At 61.6% G+C, this 15,848-nt stretch overlaps 1 protein-coding gene across 1 annotated transcript in view; it reads left to right on the forward strand.

Moving 5' to 3' along the window:
- The first annotated feature begins 261 nt into the window (after positions 1-261).
- The window catches only part of LOC128806042 (transcription factor COE4-like), a 30,145-nt gene continuing 14,558 nt past the window's right edge, over positions 262-15,848 (forward strand). Inside the window, 8 exon segments of the mRNA XM_053975237.1 lie at positions 262-428; positions 5,269-5,425; positions 5,664-5,678; positions 5,680-5,728; positions 5,817-5,872; positions 6,058-6,131; positions 6,653-6,721; positions 15,285-15,366. Coding sequence (XP_053831212.1) covers positions 298-428; positions 5,269-5,425; positions 5,664-5,678; positions 5,680-5,728; positions 5,817-5,872; positions 6,058-6,131; positions 6,653-6,721; positions 15,285-15,366 — 633 coding nt within the window. The 5' untranslated portion in view covers positions 262-297.

Raw genomic sequence — 15,848 nt, forward strand, 5'->3', positions numbered from 1 at the left:
CCTCCCTCCTCCCTCCCTCCCTCCCTCTCCCCCCGCTCCTCCCCCCGCCCCTTCCCCTCCCCTCACTCGGCTCCGGGCTCCTCCAGCTCCAACTTCTCGGGCTCTGCCCCCCCTCCCGCCCCCTCCTCACTCCCCCCGAACCCCCCTCGGAGCCTCCCCCTCTCCCCCTCCCTCCCTCCCTCCCTCCGCAGATGCCGCTTCCCCGGCGGCCGGGACGGCGGCCCCCGGCACCTGCCCGGTGCTGAGCCCGGGGCTGGGGGGGGGGGCGGTCCGGGGGGTCCCCCTGAGCCCCCGGTCATGTTCTCGGTGCAGGAGGCGCTGCCCCGCGGGGGGGTCCCCATGAAGGAGGAGCCGCTGAGCGCGGGGCTCCCCGCCGGCCGCTGGCTGCAGGGCACCGGCATCCTGGACGCCAGCACGGCGGCGCAGAGGTAAGGGGACAGCTTGGGGACAGCTTGGGGACAGATTTGGGACAGCTTGGGGACAGCCTGGGGACAGCTTGGGGACAGCCCGGGGACAGCCCGGCGGCTCCGGGGGCTGCGGGATGGATGCAACCCGAGCTCCGCGGGGCATCCCGAGGTCGGTGGGTATCCCGGGTTCCACGGGAATGCCAGGGGCTGTGGGCATCCCGGTTCTCGTGGGCATCCTGGGGGTTCTGGCATTCCAGGGCTCTGGACATCCTGAGCTCCTCGGGTATCCCGGCTTCCGTGGGCATCCCGCGGGCTGTGGGCATTCCAGGGGCTGTGGGCATCCCAAATTCCATGGGCATCCCGGGCTCTGCAGATATCCCAGATTCCACGGGCATCCCGGGCTCTGCGGATATCCCAAATTCCACAGGCATCCCGGGCTCTGCGGATATCCCAAATTCCACGGGCATCCCGGGCTCTGCAGCCCTCCCGGGCACTGCGGGCATTCCAGGGGCTGTGGGCATCCTGGGCTTTGGGAGTGTCCTGGGATCCACGGGAATTCCGGCTCCTGTGGGCATCTGGGCACCCTGGTCACCGACTGTGGGCATTCCAGGGTATTCCATGCCTTCTGGGCATCCTGGGCACCATTGTGGGCATTCCAGGGTATTCCATGCCCCGTGGGCATCCTGGGCACCGTGGGCATTCCGGCATTCCTGGTTCCGTGGGCATTCCGGGCTCCTGGGCCCCACGGGCTCCACGGGCATCCCAAGATGTGCCCCCCATTTTTCCCTGGCATTCCTTGGGCCTCTGGATCCCCTATCCCGGTGCCCTGGGCATCCCGGATCCCCGTGGGGTTCAGCTGCCAGGGGTTTGTGCCAATGGGAATGGGATCTGTGCCCATCCCTGCCTTTTCCAGGGGGGCTCAAATCCCATTCCCTGCCCTTTTTGGGGGCTCAAATCCCATTCCCTGCCCTTCTGGGGGCTCAAATCCATTTCCTGCCTTTTCTGGGGACCTCAAATCCCATTCCCTGCCTTTTCCAGGGGGGCTCAAATCCCATCCTTGCCCTCCTGAGGACCTCAAATCCCATTCCCTGCCCTTTTTGGGGACCTCAAATCCCATTCCCTGCTTTTTCCAGGGGGTTCAAATCCCATTCCTTGCCCTCCTGAGGACCTCAAATCCCATTCCCTGCCGTTTTTGGGCGCTCAAATCCATTCCCTGCCCTCCTGAGGACCTCAAATCCCATTCCCTGCCCTTTTTGGGGCTCAAATCCCATTCCCTGCCCTCCCTCAGTGTCCCCTCTCCCCTGTCCCTCCCTCTGTGCCCAGAGGGGTCAGTGCCACCCCTGTCCCCTGTCGTGCTGTCCCCTCTGCCCAGGTTTGGAGTGTCCCTAAGTGGTCATGGCGGCTCCCTGGGGTGCCCCCCCAAAAACTTTGGGATGCTGGAAAACCTCAGGGAACAACCCCCAAAGGAAACCCCAAAGGGACCCCCAGCGCGGCCACCACCGCGGTGACAGCCACCCCCGGGGGTGACAATGTGACACAGCTGAGGGACGGCAGTGCCAGGCTGGGGTCCCAGGGAGGTGCTGGCCTTGTCCCTGTGTCCCCAAAAGCTCCCCGGGATCCCTGCAAGGGGACAGAGTGGCACAGCCGGGGCTGGCAGCGGTGACAGGGATGTGTCACCGAGCGGAGTCCTGGGCAGTTTGGGATGTCCCCTCCCGCTCTCCCTGTGCCACCCTGGTGGCAGCTGGGTGTGTGCCACCCTGCTGGCAGCGCCACGCGTGGGACACCTGGCTGGGGGGGGGGGGGTGCGTTACCCGCACCCCACAAACACCAGCGTCCCCCCACCCCCGGCGTGTCCCCATGGGCCACCGCAGTGTCCCCAAGGGGCTGGCCCCGGCCTCCTGCTGCTGTGGGGTGGCACCAGGACCCTCCAAACCTCTGGGGTCCCCCTGCAGGTGCGGGGTGACCCCCGCGCTGTCCCCGCTGTGGGGTGGCGTCCCCAGGGCCCCCCCCCGCCCCCCCGGGAGCCGCTTTAGGGCCGTGCCCGGGGCCGCCGCCGCTTTCCTGGAAGCGCCGGGGCCGCGGCTGCTTGGAAATGCTTGATTGCCTTTAATAATTAATTAACGCGGCGGGCGGGGCTGGCAGCGCGGGGGGGGGGGGGGGACACACGGCGGGGGACAGCGGCGACAGCCAGAGCCACCCCCCCGCCTGTCACCGAGGCGATTTGGGGGGCGCGGAGGGGAATTTTGGGGGGTTGGAAGGAGCCGCGGTGCCGCTGTCCCGTTGTAGCGGCGGGGGGACAGTGAGGGGACAGAGGTGTCCCCGCGGGGGTGGCACCCTGAGAGCAAAGCCACCAGCGCGGTGGAGGGGACAAGGGACACGCCGCGGTGTCCGCGGCCGGTGTGGGGACATGATGTGACCCGTCTGTGGTGGCCGTGCACAGGTATTGTCACCCTCGCCAGGTGTGGCGCCGCGGGTGACCCTTGGGGACAGTTTGGGACCCCGCGGTGTCCCTGGGGACAGTTTGGGACCCCGGGGAGCAGCTGAAGGAGCTTTTCCTTGGGGAAATGTCCCCAGAGTGTCGCCAAGGTCCCCAGGGGCTGGGTTCGCCCGGCAGTGGCGGGGGGTGACACTGGGGACCCGCTCTGCTGCTGCGGGGGGCCACCAGCGGGGTGGGGACACGGTGACAGTGACGGGGACTGTGCTGGAGCCATCGTCCCTGAAGTGGCTCTGCTGTCACCGTCCTGTCACCGCGGGTGTCGGGGCGGGGACAGCAGCAGTGACAGCGGCGAGCCCAGAGGTGGCACTGAGGGATGGCAGCGCGGGGAGAGATCAGGGATGTCCCCCCTGTCCCCTCGGTGTCAGGGGTAGGGTGTCCCCATGTCCCCATCTGTGTCCCCTGCCCGGGACAGGGAGGGTCCCACGGAGGGGGTGCTGGGGACAGGCTGGTGGCCTTGGGGACAGGCTGGTGGCTCTGGGGATGGGGTCCTGAGAGTCTTGGGGACAGGCTGATGGCCTTAGGGATAGGCTGGTGGCCTTGGGGACAGGCTGGTGGCCTTGGGGATGGGGTCCTGAGGGTCTTGGGGACAGGCTGGTGGCCTTGGGGACAGGGTGGTGGCCCTGGGGACAGGGTCCTGAGAGTCTTGGGGACAGGCTGGTGGCCTTGGGGACAGGCTGGTGGCCTTGGGGATGGGGTCCTGAGGGTCTTGGGGACAGGCTGGTGGCCTTGGGGACAGGCTGGTGGCCCTGGGGACAGGGTCCTGAGGGTCTTGGGGACAGGCTGGTGGCCTTGGGGACAGGCTGGTGGCCTTGGGGATGGACTCCTGAGGGTCTTGGGGACAGGCTGGTGGCCTTAGGGACAGGCGGGTGGCCTTAGGGACAGGCAGGTGGCCCTGGGGACAGGGTGCTGTAGGTTTTGGGGGTGCCAGGCCAGGGTGCCAGGGGTCCCAAGGACTGGATTTTGGGATTTGGGGATTCTGGGGACGTCGTGCTGGGGGTCCCACGGAGGAGGGTCTGGGGGTCCCGGTGCTGAGGTTTTGGGGGTCCCATTATTGGGGTCATGGGGGGTCCCCGGGATGGGGCGCTGGTGTCCCATGGAGGAGATTTTGGGGGCTCCCCGGGATGGGGTGCTGGGGTTCTGGTGTCCCATGGAGGGGGTTTTGGGGGGGTCCCTGGGCTGAATTTCTGAGTCTCTTGGTAATGGGACGCTTACTGGGGGTTCCTCGTGTTGGGGGTCCCCAGAATTGGGGTTCTTGGGGATGGGAATCCTGGTAATGGGGTGCTGGGGTGTTGGTGTCCCATGGAGAAAGTTCTGGGGGTCCCGGTATTGGGGGTGCCCAGGATTGGGGTTCTCAGGGATGGGGATCCCCGGGATGGGGTGCTGGGGGTCCCCATGCCAGGCTTTGGGGGTTCCCGGTACTGGGGATCCCGGGGATGGGGACCTGGGGGTGCCGGTGTCCCATGGAGGAGGTTTTGGGGTTCCTCAGGACCCCAGGGTTCCTGGGGATCCCAGTCCTGCTAATGGGGTGCTGGGGGTCCCCGTGCCAGAGTGTTGGGGGGTCCCAAGGATTTGGGTTCTTGGGGATGGGGATCCCAGGGATGGGGTACTGAGGGTCCCGGTGCTGGGGGGTACCCTGGACAGGGTTTTGGGGGTTCTGGGGATCCCCAGGATTTGGGTTCTGGTGCTGGGGATCCCCAGGATTTGGGCTCTTGGGGACAGGGATCCCCAGGATTTGGGTTCCCAGTGCTGGGGATCCCCAGGATTGGGGTTCTTTGGGATGGGGATCCCCAGGATTTGGGTTCTCGGGGATGAGGATCCCCAGGATTTGGGTTCTTTGGGACAGGGATCCCCAGGATTTGGGTTCTCGGTGCTGGGGATCCCCAGGATTTGGTTTCTTTGGGATGGGGATCCCCAGGATTTGGGCTTTTGAGGACAGGGATCCCCAGAATTTGGGTTCTTTGGGATGGGGATCCCCAGGATTTGGGTTCCCAGTGCTGGGGATCCCCAGAATTGGGGTTTTCGGGGATGAGGATCCCCAGGATTTGGCTTCTTGGGGACGGGGATCCCCAGGATTTGGGTTCCGGTGCTGGGGATCCCCAGGATTTGGCTTCTTGGGGACGGGGATCCCCAGGATTTGGGTTCCGGTGCTGGGGATCCCCAGGATTTGGGTTCTTTGGGACGGGCATCCCCAGGATTTGGGTTCTGGTGCTGGGGATCCCCAGGATTTGGGTTCCGGAGCTGGGGATCCCCAGAAGTGGGGTTCTCGGGGTTTGGCGTTCCCGCTGCGGGCGGTCGCTGTGCCGCGGTGCCAGGGCAGTGGCTGTCGCGCTGTCCCGGCTGTCCCCACACCGTGGCCTGTCGCAGCGGGGTGTCGCTGGCCCGCGCTCACTTCGAGAAGCAGCCCCCGGCCAACCTGCGCAAGTCCAACTTCTTCCACTTCGTGCTGGCCATGTACGACCGCCAGGGCCAGCCCGTGGAGGTGGAGCGCACCTGCTTCATCGACTTCGTGGAGAAGGAGCGGGTGAGAGACCCCCCCCCCAAAAAAAGAATACCCCAAAACCACCCCAAAACCCCCGCGGGGCCGCAGCGGGGCGGGGCAGCCGCGGCTGAGGCGACCCCAGCTCATGGCACGAGTGGCCCCAAGGCGGGGTGGGAGGGACATGGAGTGACCCGGAGGGGACACAAAGCGGCCAGGAGGGGACACAAAGTGACCAACTGACCCCTCGCCGTGAATTTTGTCCCCCCCCCCCCCCAAAAAGGAGCAGAACGGGGAGGAAAACCAACAACGGGATCCACTACCGGCTGCAGCTGCTCTACAGCAACGGTGGGCGCGGGGTTTTGGGGGGTTCCGGGCGGCTTTGTGTCCCCAAGGGGTGGTGACAAGCGGGGTGACCCCTCCGGTGTCCCCGCAGGGCTGCGGACCGAGCAGGATTTGTACGTCCGCCTCATTGACTCCATGTCCAAGCAGGTACCGAGACCCCAAATCCGCCCCCCCCCCCCCCCACCTCCCCAAATCCCCCCCGGCCCCACCCGCGGGGAACATCTGGATGTCGCCGCGGCCACATCCGGGCGGGGCGGGGAGGTGGCGCAGGTGACAGGGCCCGGAAGCGCCCCCCCGGTGCCACCCCGGTGTCCCCTCGGTGTCCCCTCCAGGCCATCATTTACGAGGGGCAGGACAAGAACCCCGAGATGTGCCGGGTGCTGCTGACCCACGAGATCATGTGCAGGTGGGCTGGGGACAGCCGGGGGGGGGTGACACGGGTGTCCCCAAGGTCCCTTCAGTGCCCTGGCGTGGTTACCGACCCCGTGCTAATTAACGAGCCGAGCCAGCGCCGCTAATTAACCCCACGACAGGGGACAGGCCACCCCCGGCGTCCCCTCGGCGACCCCCGGCTCGTGGCTGGGGACTGCGGGTGGCCCTGCTGTGTCCCCCGGGGGTGACACGGAGCCGCGGGGTGGGTCCCCAACCCCTTCAGAGCCACCCAGGGGTGACACGGAGTCCCCGGGACCCCCAAATCTGTCCCCAACCCTATAAAGGGGCGGAAAAGTGACACCCCTGAGTGTCCCCTCCCCGCCGTGTCCCCTCCCTGGTGTCCCCTCTGTCGCCACCCCTGAGTGACGGCGAGGTCCGAGGGTGGGACACGGGGACCTGGCGCGTCCCCCGCGGCGTTTGGGGGGTCCCTCAGGCCTCGCTGTCCCCTGATGTCACCTGCTGTCCCCTGATGTCACCTGCTGTCCCCGTGTCCAGCCGCTGCTGTGACAAGAAGAGCTGCGGGAACCGCAACGAGACCCCCTCGGACCCCGTCATCATCGACAGGTGCTGGGGACACTGGGGACATCGGGGGACACTGGGGGCAGCAGGGGACACTGGGGACATCGGGGGACACTGGGGACATCGGGGGACACTGGGGACATCGGAGGACCTCATGGCGACCCGGAGGGGGTGGCAGCCACCGGCCGTGTCCCCAGGCTTGGGGACATGATGCTGATGAGCCAAGGGACAGCACAGGGCACTCCGGGTGTCCCCAGGGGGTGACAGATGTCACATCAATAATGGAGGTGGCACCGGCACATTGGGGACATCCCAGGGTGGCCGTGTCCCCCAGAGTGGTCCCTCTGTCCCTGTCCCCAGCGGGGTCCTCCTGCCTGTCCCGGTGTCACCTCCCTGGTGCCCCCAAGCCAAGCCCAGGGTTGTCACTTGTTGTCCCCTTGTCACTGCCACTGTCCCCGCATCCCCTGTCCCGCAGGTGTCCTGGGGCTGTCCCCACGATGGCGCTTTTGGGGTCACAGGACCCCCTTGGGACCCCTTGGGAGGTGACACCCCGATGGTTGGTGGCAGTGTCCTAAATGTCCCAAATGTCCCTGCGTCCCCTCCTCAGCCTCAGGACATTTGGGGGGGTCACCCCGTGCCGGGCGTGTCCCCAACCCACCCCAGGACTTTGGGGTGTCCCCTGTCCCCATTCACAACACTTTTGGGGTGTCCCCAACCCACCCCAGGACTTTTGGGGTGTCCCCTGTCCCCATTCACAGCACTTTCAGGGTGTCCCCAACCTGCCCCAGGACTTTTGGGGTGTCCCCACTCACAGCACTTTTAGGGTGTCCCTTGTCCCCATCTCTGTCACTTTTGGGGCGTCCCCATGGGTGTCCCCATCCCCATCACTTTTGGGGGATCACCCACTTCCAGGACGGTCCCAAACCTGCTCCCAAATCTTTTGGGGTGTCCCTATTCCCCTGTTGCCATCCCCAGCACTTCTGGGGGGGGGGGGGGGGTCACCCACTTCCAGGAGTGTCCCCAAACTGCCCCAGGATTTTTGGGGTGTCCCCAGCCTGCCCCAGCGCTTTGGGGGTGTCCCAAATCCCTTGTCCCCATTCCCATCACTTTTGGGGTGTCCCCAACCCACCCCACGGCTTTTGGGGTGTCCCCTATCCCCATCACTTTTGGGGTGTCCCCAGTCCCCTCTCCGCATCCCCAGGATTTTTGGGGTGTCATGCAGTTCCAGGCATGTCCCCGAAGTGTCCCCTCCATCCCCAGTACTTTCGGGGTGTCCCCATCCCCAGCACTTTTGGGGGGTCACCCACTTCCAGGAGTGTCCCAAACCCACCCCACGGCTTTTGGGGTGTCCCAAATCCCTTGTCCCTATGCCCGTCACTTTCGGGGTGTCCCCAGTCCCCTGTCCCCATGCCCATCACTTTTGGGGTGTCCCCTGTCCCCATCCCTGTCACTTTCGAGGTGTCCCATGTCCCCTGTCCGCATCCCTGTCACTTTTGGGGTGTCCCCTGTCCCCATCCCTGTCACTTTTGGAGTGTCCCCAGTCCCCTGTCCCCATCCCTGTCACTTTTGGGATGTCCCCTGTCTGCATCCCTGTCACTTTTGAGGTGTCCAATGTCCCCTGTCCCCATCCGTGTCACTTTTGGGGTGTCCCTTGTCCCCATGCCATCTCTTTCGGGGTGTCCCCTGTCCCCATCCACATCACTTTTGGGGTGTCCCTATGTCCCCTGACCCCATCCCTATCACTTTCAGGGTGTCCCCTGTCCCCTTTCCGCATCCCCGTCACTTTTGGGGTGTCCCCTGTCCCCATCCCCAGGACTTTCAGGGTGTCCCCTGTCCCCATCCCCATCCCTTTCGGGGTGTCCCCTGTCCCCATTCCATCACTTCTGGGGTGTCCCCTGTCCCCATGTCATCCCTTTCAGGGTGTCCCATGTCCCCTGTCCCCATCCCTGTCACTTTCGGGGTGTCCCCTGTCCCCATGCCCATCCCTTTCGGGGTGTCCCCTGTCCCCATCCCTGTCACTTTTGGGGTGTCCCCTGTCCCCATGCCATCCCTTTCGGGGTGTCCCCTGTCCCCATCCCTGTCACTTTCGGTGTGTCCCCTGTCCCCATGCCATCACTTTCGGGGTGTCCCTTGTCCCCATCCCGTCACTTTCGGGGTGTCCCCTGTCCCCATCCCTGTCACTTTCGGTGTGTCCCCTGTCCCCATGCCATCACTTTTGGGGTGTCACTTGTCCCTATGCCATCACTTTTGGGGTGTCCCCTGTCCCCATCCCTGTCGCTTTCGGGGTGTCCCCTGTCCCCATGCCCATCACTTTCAGGGTGTCCCCATGTCCCCTGTCCCCATGCCATCCCTTTCGGGGTGTCCCTTGTCCCCATCCCTGTCATTTGTGTGGTGTCCCCTGTCCCTATCCCCAGGACTTTTAGGGTGTCCCCTGTCCCCATGCCATCCCTTTCGGGGTGTCCCCTGTCCCCATCCCTGTCACTTGTGGGGTGTCCCCTGTCCCCATCCCATCCCTTTCGGGGTGTCCCTTGTCCCCATCCCATCCCTTTCGGGGTGTCCCCTGTCCCCATCCCCAGGACTTTCGAGGTGTCCCCTGTCCCCATCCCCAGGACTTTCGGGGTGTCCCCTGTCCCCATGCCATCCCTTTCGGGGTGTCCCTTGTCCCCATCCCCAGGACTTTCGGGGTGTCCCCTGTCCCATGCCATCCCTTTCGGGGGGTCACGCAGGGCCAGCCGTGTCCCCAGCCCTCCCGCGGAGCCCCCCCTGTCCCCCGTGTCCCCGTGTCCCCCCCCGGGCCAGCCCCGCTGGTTTGAGAGCGCGCTAAGTGCCCCTCTCGCGGCGTTAATCAAATTACCCGGCAGCGAAAATTGACGCTTCTCATTAATTAGCCACGATTATGCTAATTGCGCATTCAAATTTATGCGCCGCGAGCAGAAGGTGCTCGGCAGCGGCGCCGGGCATTTGCATATTCAATGGTAATTAGCGATGCTAATTAATGCGCCGGCCCCGTATTTTTAACTCGCGGGGGTTCAGCCCCAGCCCCCCTACCCGGGGCTGGGATTTGGGGGATTTAGGGGGGATTTTGTGGGGTTTTTTGGGCGGGGTTTGGGGTTCCCCCCGACCGCGTTGTGCTGGGGATGGCGGGGGCCGATTTTGGGGCGTTTTTGGGGTGTTTTCCGGCGTTTTCGGGGCGTTTTCCAGCTCCTTCCTTGCCCTAAATACCACCCGCGGGGCGGGAATGGGATTGTGGGAATGTGGGGAATGGGGGGACCCCCCCTTTTCCTGTGTTGTTCCATAAGGTGGACCCCCTTTCTGTGGGGTCGGGACCCCCTCAGTGTGAGATCTCTTTTTGTGGGGTCCCCTTTTCCTATGGGGGTCCTAGAAAAGAGACCCCGTTTTGTGGGACTCCCCTTTTTGTGGGATCCCCCTTTTTGTAGGATCCCCCCTTTTTTAGGATCCCTCTTTTCTATGGGATCCTCTAAATGAGACCCCTTTTTGTGGGATCCCCCTTTTTTTTGGGATCCCCCTTTTTTTGGGATCCTCTAAATGAGACCCCTTTTTGTGGGATCCCCTTTTTGTGGGATCCCCTTTTTTGTAGGATCTCCCTTTTTTAGGATCCTCTTTTCTATGGGATCCTCTAAATGAGACCCCTTTTTGTGGGATCCCCCTTTTTTTAGGATCCCCCTTTTTGGGATCCTCTAAATGAGACCCCTTTTTGTGGGATCCCCCTTTTTTTTGGGATCCCCCTTTTTTTGGGATCCTCTAAATGAGACCCCCTTTTTGTGGGATCCCCTTTTTGTAGGATCCCCTTTTTGTGGGATCCCCCTTTTTGTAGGATCCCCCTTTTTTAGGATCCCTCTTTTCTATGGGATCCTCTAAATGAGACCCCTTTTTGTGGGATCCCCCTTTTTTTTGGGATCCCCCTTTTTTTGGGATCCTCTAAATGAGACCCCTTTTTGTGGGATCCCCCTTTTTTAGGATCCCCCTTTTTTTGGGATCCTCTAAATGAGACCCCTTTTTGTGGGACTCCCTTTTTGCGGGATCCCTCTTTTTTTGGGATCTCCCTTTTCCATGGGGAGCCCCTGGCTGTGGGACCCCCATTCCATGGGATCCTCTCTCCTTGTGCCCCCTCCTTCCATGGGATCTGCTTTTTTGTGGGATCCCCCCTTTCCGTGGGAACCCCCTTTTTGTGGGATCCCTGTTTCCTGGGATCCTCTTCCGTGGGATCCCCTCATCCATGGGCGCCCCTTTTTTTGTGGGATCCCCTTTCCTGGGATCCCCACACTGTGGGATCTCCCTTCCCCAGAATCCCCTTTCTGTGGGACCCTTTTTTCCATGAGATCCCGTTTTATTTTGGGGATCCCCTTTTATTTGGGATCCCCTTTTATTTGGGATTCCCCTTTTCCATGCAAAGCCTCTCTCCGTGAGACCCCTTTTCCGTGGGATCCCCTTTTTGTGGGATTCCCATTCCCTGGGACCCCCTTCCCATGGGATCCACCCCTCCATGGCAGCTCCTTTTTATGGGGTGCCCTCCCCATGAGATCCCTTTTTGTGGGATCCCCTCGTCCAGGGAACCCCTTTCCTGTGGGATCCCTGGGACCCTGTTTTCTTGGGATCCCCTTTTTGTGGGATCTCCTCTCCCTGAGACCCCTTTTCCATGGGATCCCCTTTTTCTAGGACCTCCTTTTGTGGGTTCCCCCTTTTTATGGAATCCCCTTCCCGTGTAACCCCTTTTTTGTGGGATCCCCTTTTTATGGGATCCCCTTTTTGCGGGATCCCCTTTCCATGTAACCCCTTTTTTGTGGGATCCCCTTTTTATGGGATCCCCTTTTTGTGGGATCCCCTTTCCATGTAACCCCTTTTTTGTGGGATCCCCATTCCCTGGGACCCCCCCCCCCCCTTTTTGCAGGATCCCCTTTTTGTGGGATTCCCCTTTCCATGTAACCCCTTTTTTGTGGGATCCCCCTTCCCTGGAAACCCCTTTTTTATGGGATCCCCTTTTTTGTGGGATCCCCCTTTTTTCGGGGATCCCCCCTTCCCTGGAATCCTCCTCCGTGTCCCCCCAGCCTGACCCGGGGGTGACCCCACTTGGGGTCCCCTAGATGTCCCCAAACCCCCGTGCGACCCCAGGGACGGGCCCGGGGTCCCAATGTTCCCAGGGATCCCGGTGTCACCTCCAGCGGGATGGGGACAGGGAGGGACACTGGGATGGGACGTGGGACACTGGGATGGGGATGGGGTGGGACACTGGGATGGGGACACTGGGATGGGAACCTGTGTGTCCCCCACCCCATTGTCCCCAACAGTGTCACCAGTGCCACGGCAAGGGGGACACTGGGATTGGGGACACTGGGATGGGGACAGGGTGGGACACTGGGATTGGGGACACTGGGATGGGGACAGGGTGGGACACTGGGATGGGGACAGGGTGGGACACTAGGAACATTGGGATGGGGACACTGGGATGGGGACAGGATAGGACACTGGGATGGGAACCTGTGTGTCCCCCACCCCATTGTCCCCAACAGTGTCACCAGTGCCACGGCAGGGGGGACACTGGGATTGGGGACACTGGGATGGGGACAGGGTGGGACACTGGGATTGGGGACACTGGGATGGGATGGGACACGGGGATTGGGACAGGGTGGCACAATGGGGTGGGGACAGAGCAGGACAGAGGGACAGGGACAGGGTGACATCATGGGATGGGGACAGAAAGGGACAGCTGGATGGGGACAGTGGATAGGGACAAGATGGGGACACTGGGAAGGGATGGTGTGGGGACACTGGGATGGGGACAGGAGGGGACAAAGGGATGGGATGGGACAGTGGGATTGGGACAGGGTGGCACAGTGGGGTGGGGACAGGAAGGGGCAGAAGGATGGGGACACTGGGAAGGGGACAGGGTGGAACAGTGGGATGGAGACAGGGATAGGGACAAGATGGGGACTCTGGGATGGGGACACTGGGATGGAGATGGGGACACCAGAATGGGGATGGGGATAATGATGGAAGGTGACAAGAAGGGACAGCAGAACAGGGATGGGATGGGACATTGGGATGAGGGACAGGATGGAAACACCGGGATGGGGACAGAATGGGGACACCAAGATGGATGGGAATGATGATGGGATGGTGACAAAAAGGGACAGCAGAATGTGGACAGAATGGGACATTGGGATGAGGGACAGGATGGAAACACCTGGATGGGGACACTGGGATGGGGACAGGATGGGACATTGGGATGGGGATAGAATGGGGACACTGAGATGGGGATGGGGACGATGATGGGGTGGTGACAAGAAGGGACAGTAGAGCACGGACAGAATGGGACACCAGAATGGGGATGGGGACAATGGGATGGGGACAATGATGGGGTGGTGACTAGAAGGGACAGAAGAATGGGGACAGGATGGGGACTCTGGGATGGGGACAGAATGGGGACACTGAGTTGGGGACACTGGGATGAGGACAGGATGGGGACACTGGAATGGGGACAGAATGGGACATTGGGATGGGGAAAGGATAGGGACACTGAGTTGGGGATGGGGACAATGATGGGGTGGTGGCAAGAAGGGACAGCAGAACAGGGACAGAATGGGTCACCAGAATGGGGACAAGATGGAGATGGGGATGATGATGGGATGGTGACAAGAAGGGACAGCAGAATGGGGACACTGGGATGGGGACAGGATGGGGACACTGAGATGGGGATGGGGACAATGATGGCGTGGTGACAAGAAGGGACAGTAGAGCACGGACAGAATGGGACACCAGAATGGGGATGGGGACAATGGGATGGGGACAATGATGGGGTGGTGACTAGAAGGGACAGAAGAATGGGGACAGGATGGGGACTCTGGGATGGGGACAGAATGGGGACACTGAGTTGGGGACACTGGGATGAGGACAGGATGGGGACACTGGAATGGGGACAGGATGGGACATTGGGATGGGGACAGAATGGGACACTGGGATGGGGATGGGGACAATGATGGGGTGGTGACAAGAAGGGACAGTAGAGCACGGACAGAATGGGACACCAGAATGGAGACACCAAGATGGAGATGGGGACGATGATGGCGTGGTGACGAGAAGGGACAGCAGAATGGGGACAGAAGGGGACACTGGGATGGGGATGGGGACAATGATGGGGTGGTGACAAGAAGGGACAGCAGAAAGGGGACAGAATGGGACACCAGAATGGGGATGGGGACAATGGGATGGGGACAATGATGGGGTGGTGACTAGAAGGGACAGAAGAATGGGGACAGGATGGGGACTCTGGGATGGGGACACTGGGATGAGGACAGGATGGGGACACTGGAATGGGGACAGAATGGGACATTGGGATGGGGAAAGGATAGGGACACTGAGTTGGGGATGGGGACAATGATGGGGTGGTGGCAAGAAGGGACAGCAGAGCACGGACAGAATGGGACACCAAAATGGAGACACCAAGATGGAGATGGGGACGATGATGGCATGGTGACAAGAAGGGACAGCAGAATGGGGACAGAAGGGGACATTGGGATGGGGACACCGGGATGGGGACACCAAGATGGATGGGGATGATGATGGGATGGTGACAAGAAGGGACAGCAGAATGGGGACAGAATGGGACACTGGGATGGGGACAGGATGGGGACACTGAGTTGGGGATGGGGACAATGATGGGGTGGTGACAAGAAGGGACAGTAGAGCACGGACAGGATGGGACACCAGAATGGGGATGGGGACAATGGGATGGGGACAATGATGGGGTGGTGACTAGAAGGGACAGAAGAATGGGGACAGGATGGGGACACTGAGCTGGGGACACTGGGATGAGGACAGGATGGGGACACTGGGATGGGGACAAAATGGGACATTGGGATGGGGACAGGATGGGGACACTGAGTTGGGGATGGGGACAATGATGGGGTGGTGACAAGAAGGGACAGTAGAACAGGGACAGAATGGGACACCAGAATGGGGCCACCAAGATGGAGATGGGGACGATGATGGCGTGGTGACGAGAAGGGACAGCAGAATGGGGACAGAAGGGGACATTGAGATGGGGACACCGGGATGGGGACACCAAGATGGATGGGGATGATGATGGGATGGTGACAAGAAGGGACAGCAGAATGGGGACAGGATGGGACACTGGGATGGGGACAGAATGTGACATTGGGATGGGGACAGGATGAGGACACTGAGATGGGGAACGAGACAATGATGGGGTGGTGACAAGAAGTGACGGGATGGGGACACCAGGATGGGGACACTGGGATGGGAACAGAATGGGGACACCAGGATGGATGGGGATGATGATGGGAAGGTGACAAGAAGGGACAGCAGAAAGGGGACAGAATGGGACACTGGGATGGGGATGGGGACAATGATGGGGAGGTGACAAGAAGGGACAGGATGGGGACACCAGGATGGGGACACTGGGATGGGAACAGAATGGGGACACCAGGATGGGGATGGGGACAATGGGATGGGGTCAATGATGGGGTGGTGACAAGAAGGGACAGGATGGGGACATCGGGACTGGGGACACCATGGGGACACCTTTGTCCCCTCTGTTTTTTTTTGGTTTTTTTTTTTTTCCCCATTCCAGGTTTTTCCTCAAGTTTTTCCTCAAGTGCAACCAGAACTGCCTGAAAAATGCCGGGAACCCGCGGGACATGCGGCGCTTCCAGGTGACACTTGGGGACATCACCGAGAGGGTGGAGGGGACACCAAAAAGGGGTTCAGGCGACCCCAGAAAGATTCCCCAAAGGGGTCGAGGGGAATTGGGGACTCGATTCCCCCCCTTTGGGGGAATCGAGTCCCCAATTCCCCTCGACCCCTTTTGAAAATCCCAAATTTACCGCCACCCTATAAAAGGTGACACTTCCAGGTGACATTTGGGGACATCGTGGAGGAGATCCCATAAAGGGGTGGAGGAGACCCCAAAACGATTCCCCAAAGGGGTTGAGGGGAATCGAGTCTCCAATTGCTATTGACCCCTTTAAAAAATCCCAAATTTACCGCCGCCCTAAAAAATCTACCGCCACCGTATACGAAACCCCAAATTTTGGCCCTAAAAAGGGGGGGTTGAGGTGCAGGCGACCCCAAAAAGATTTCCCAAAGGGGTTGAGGGGAATCGAGTCTCCAATTCCAATCGACCCCTTTGAAAAAT

This window comes from Vidua macroura, chromosome 4 (genome assembly GCF_024509145.1).
Source record: "Vidua macroura isolate BioBank_ID:100142 chromosome 4, ASM2450914v1, whole genome shotgun sequence".
NCBI classification, from domain to species: Eukaryota; Metazoa; Chordata; class Aves; order Passeriformes; family Viduidae; genus Vidua; species Vidua macroura.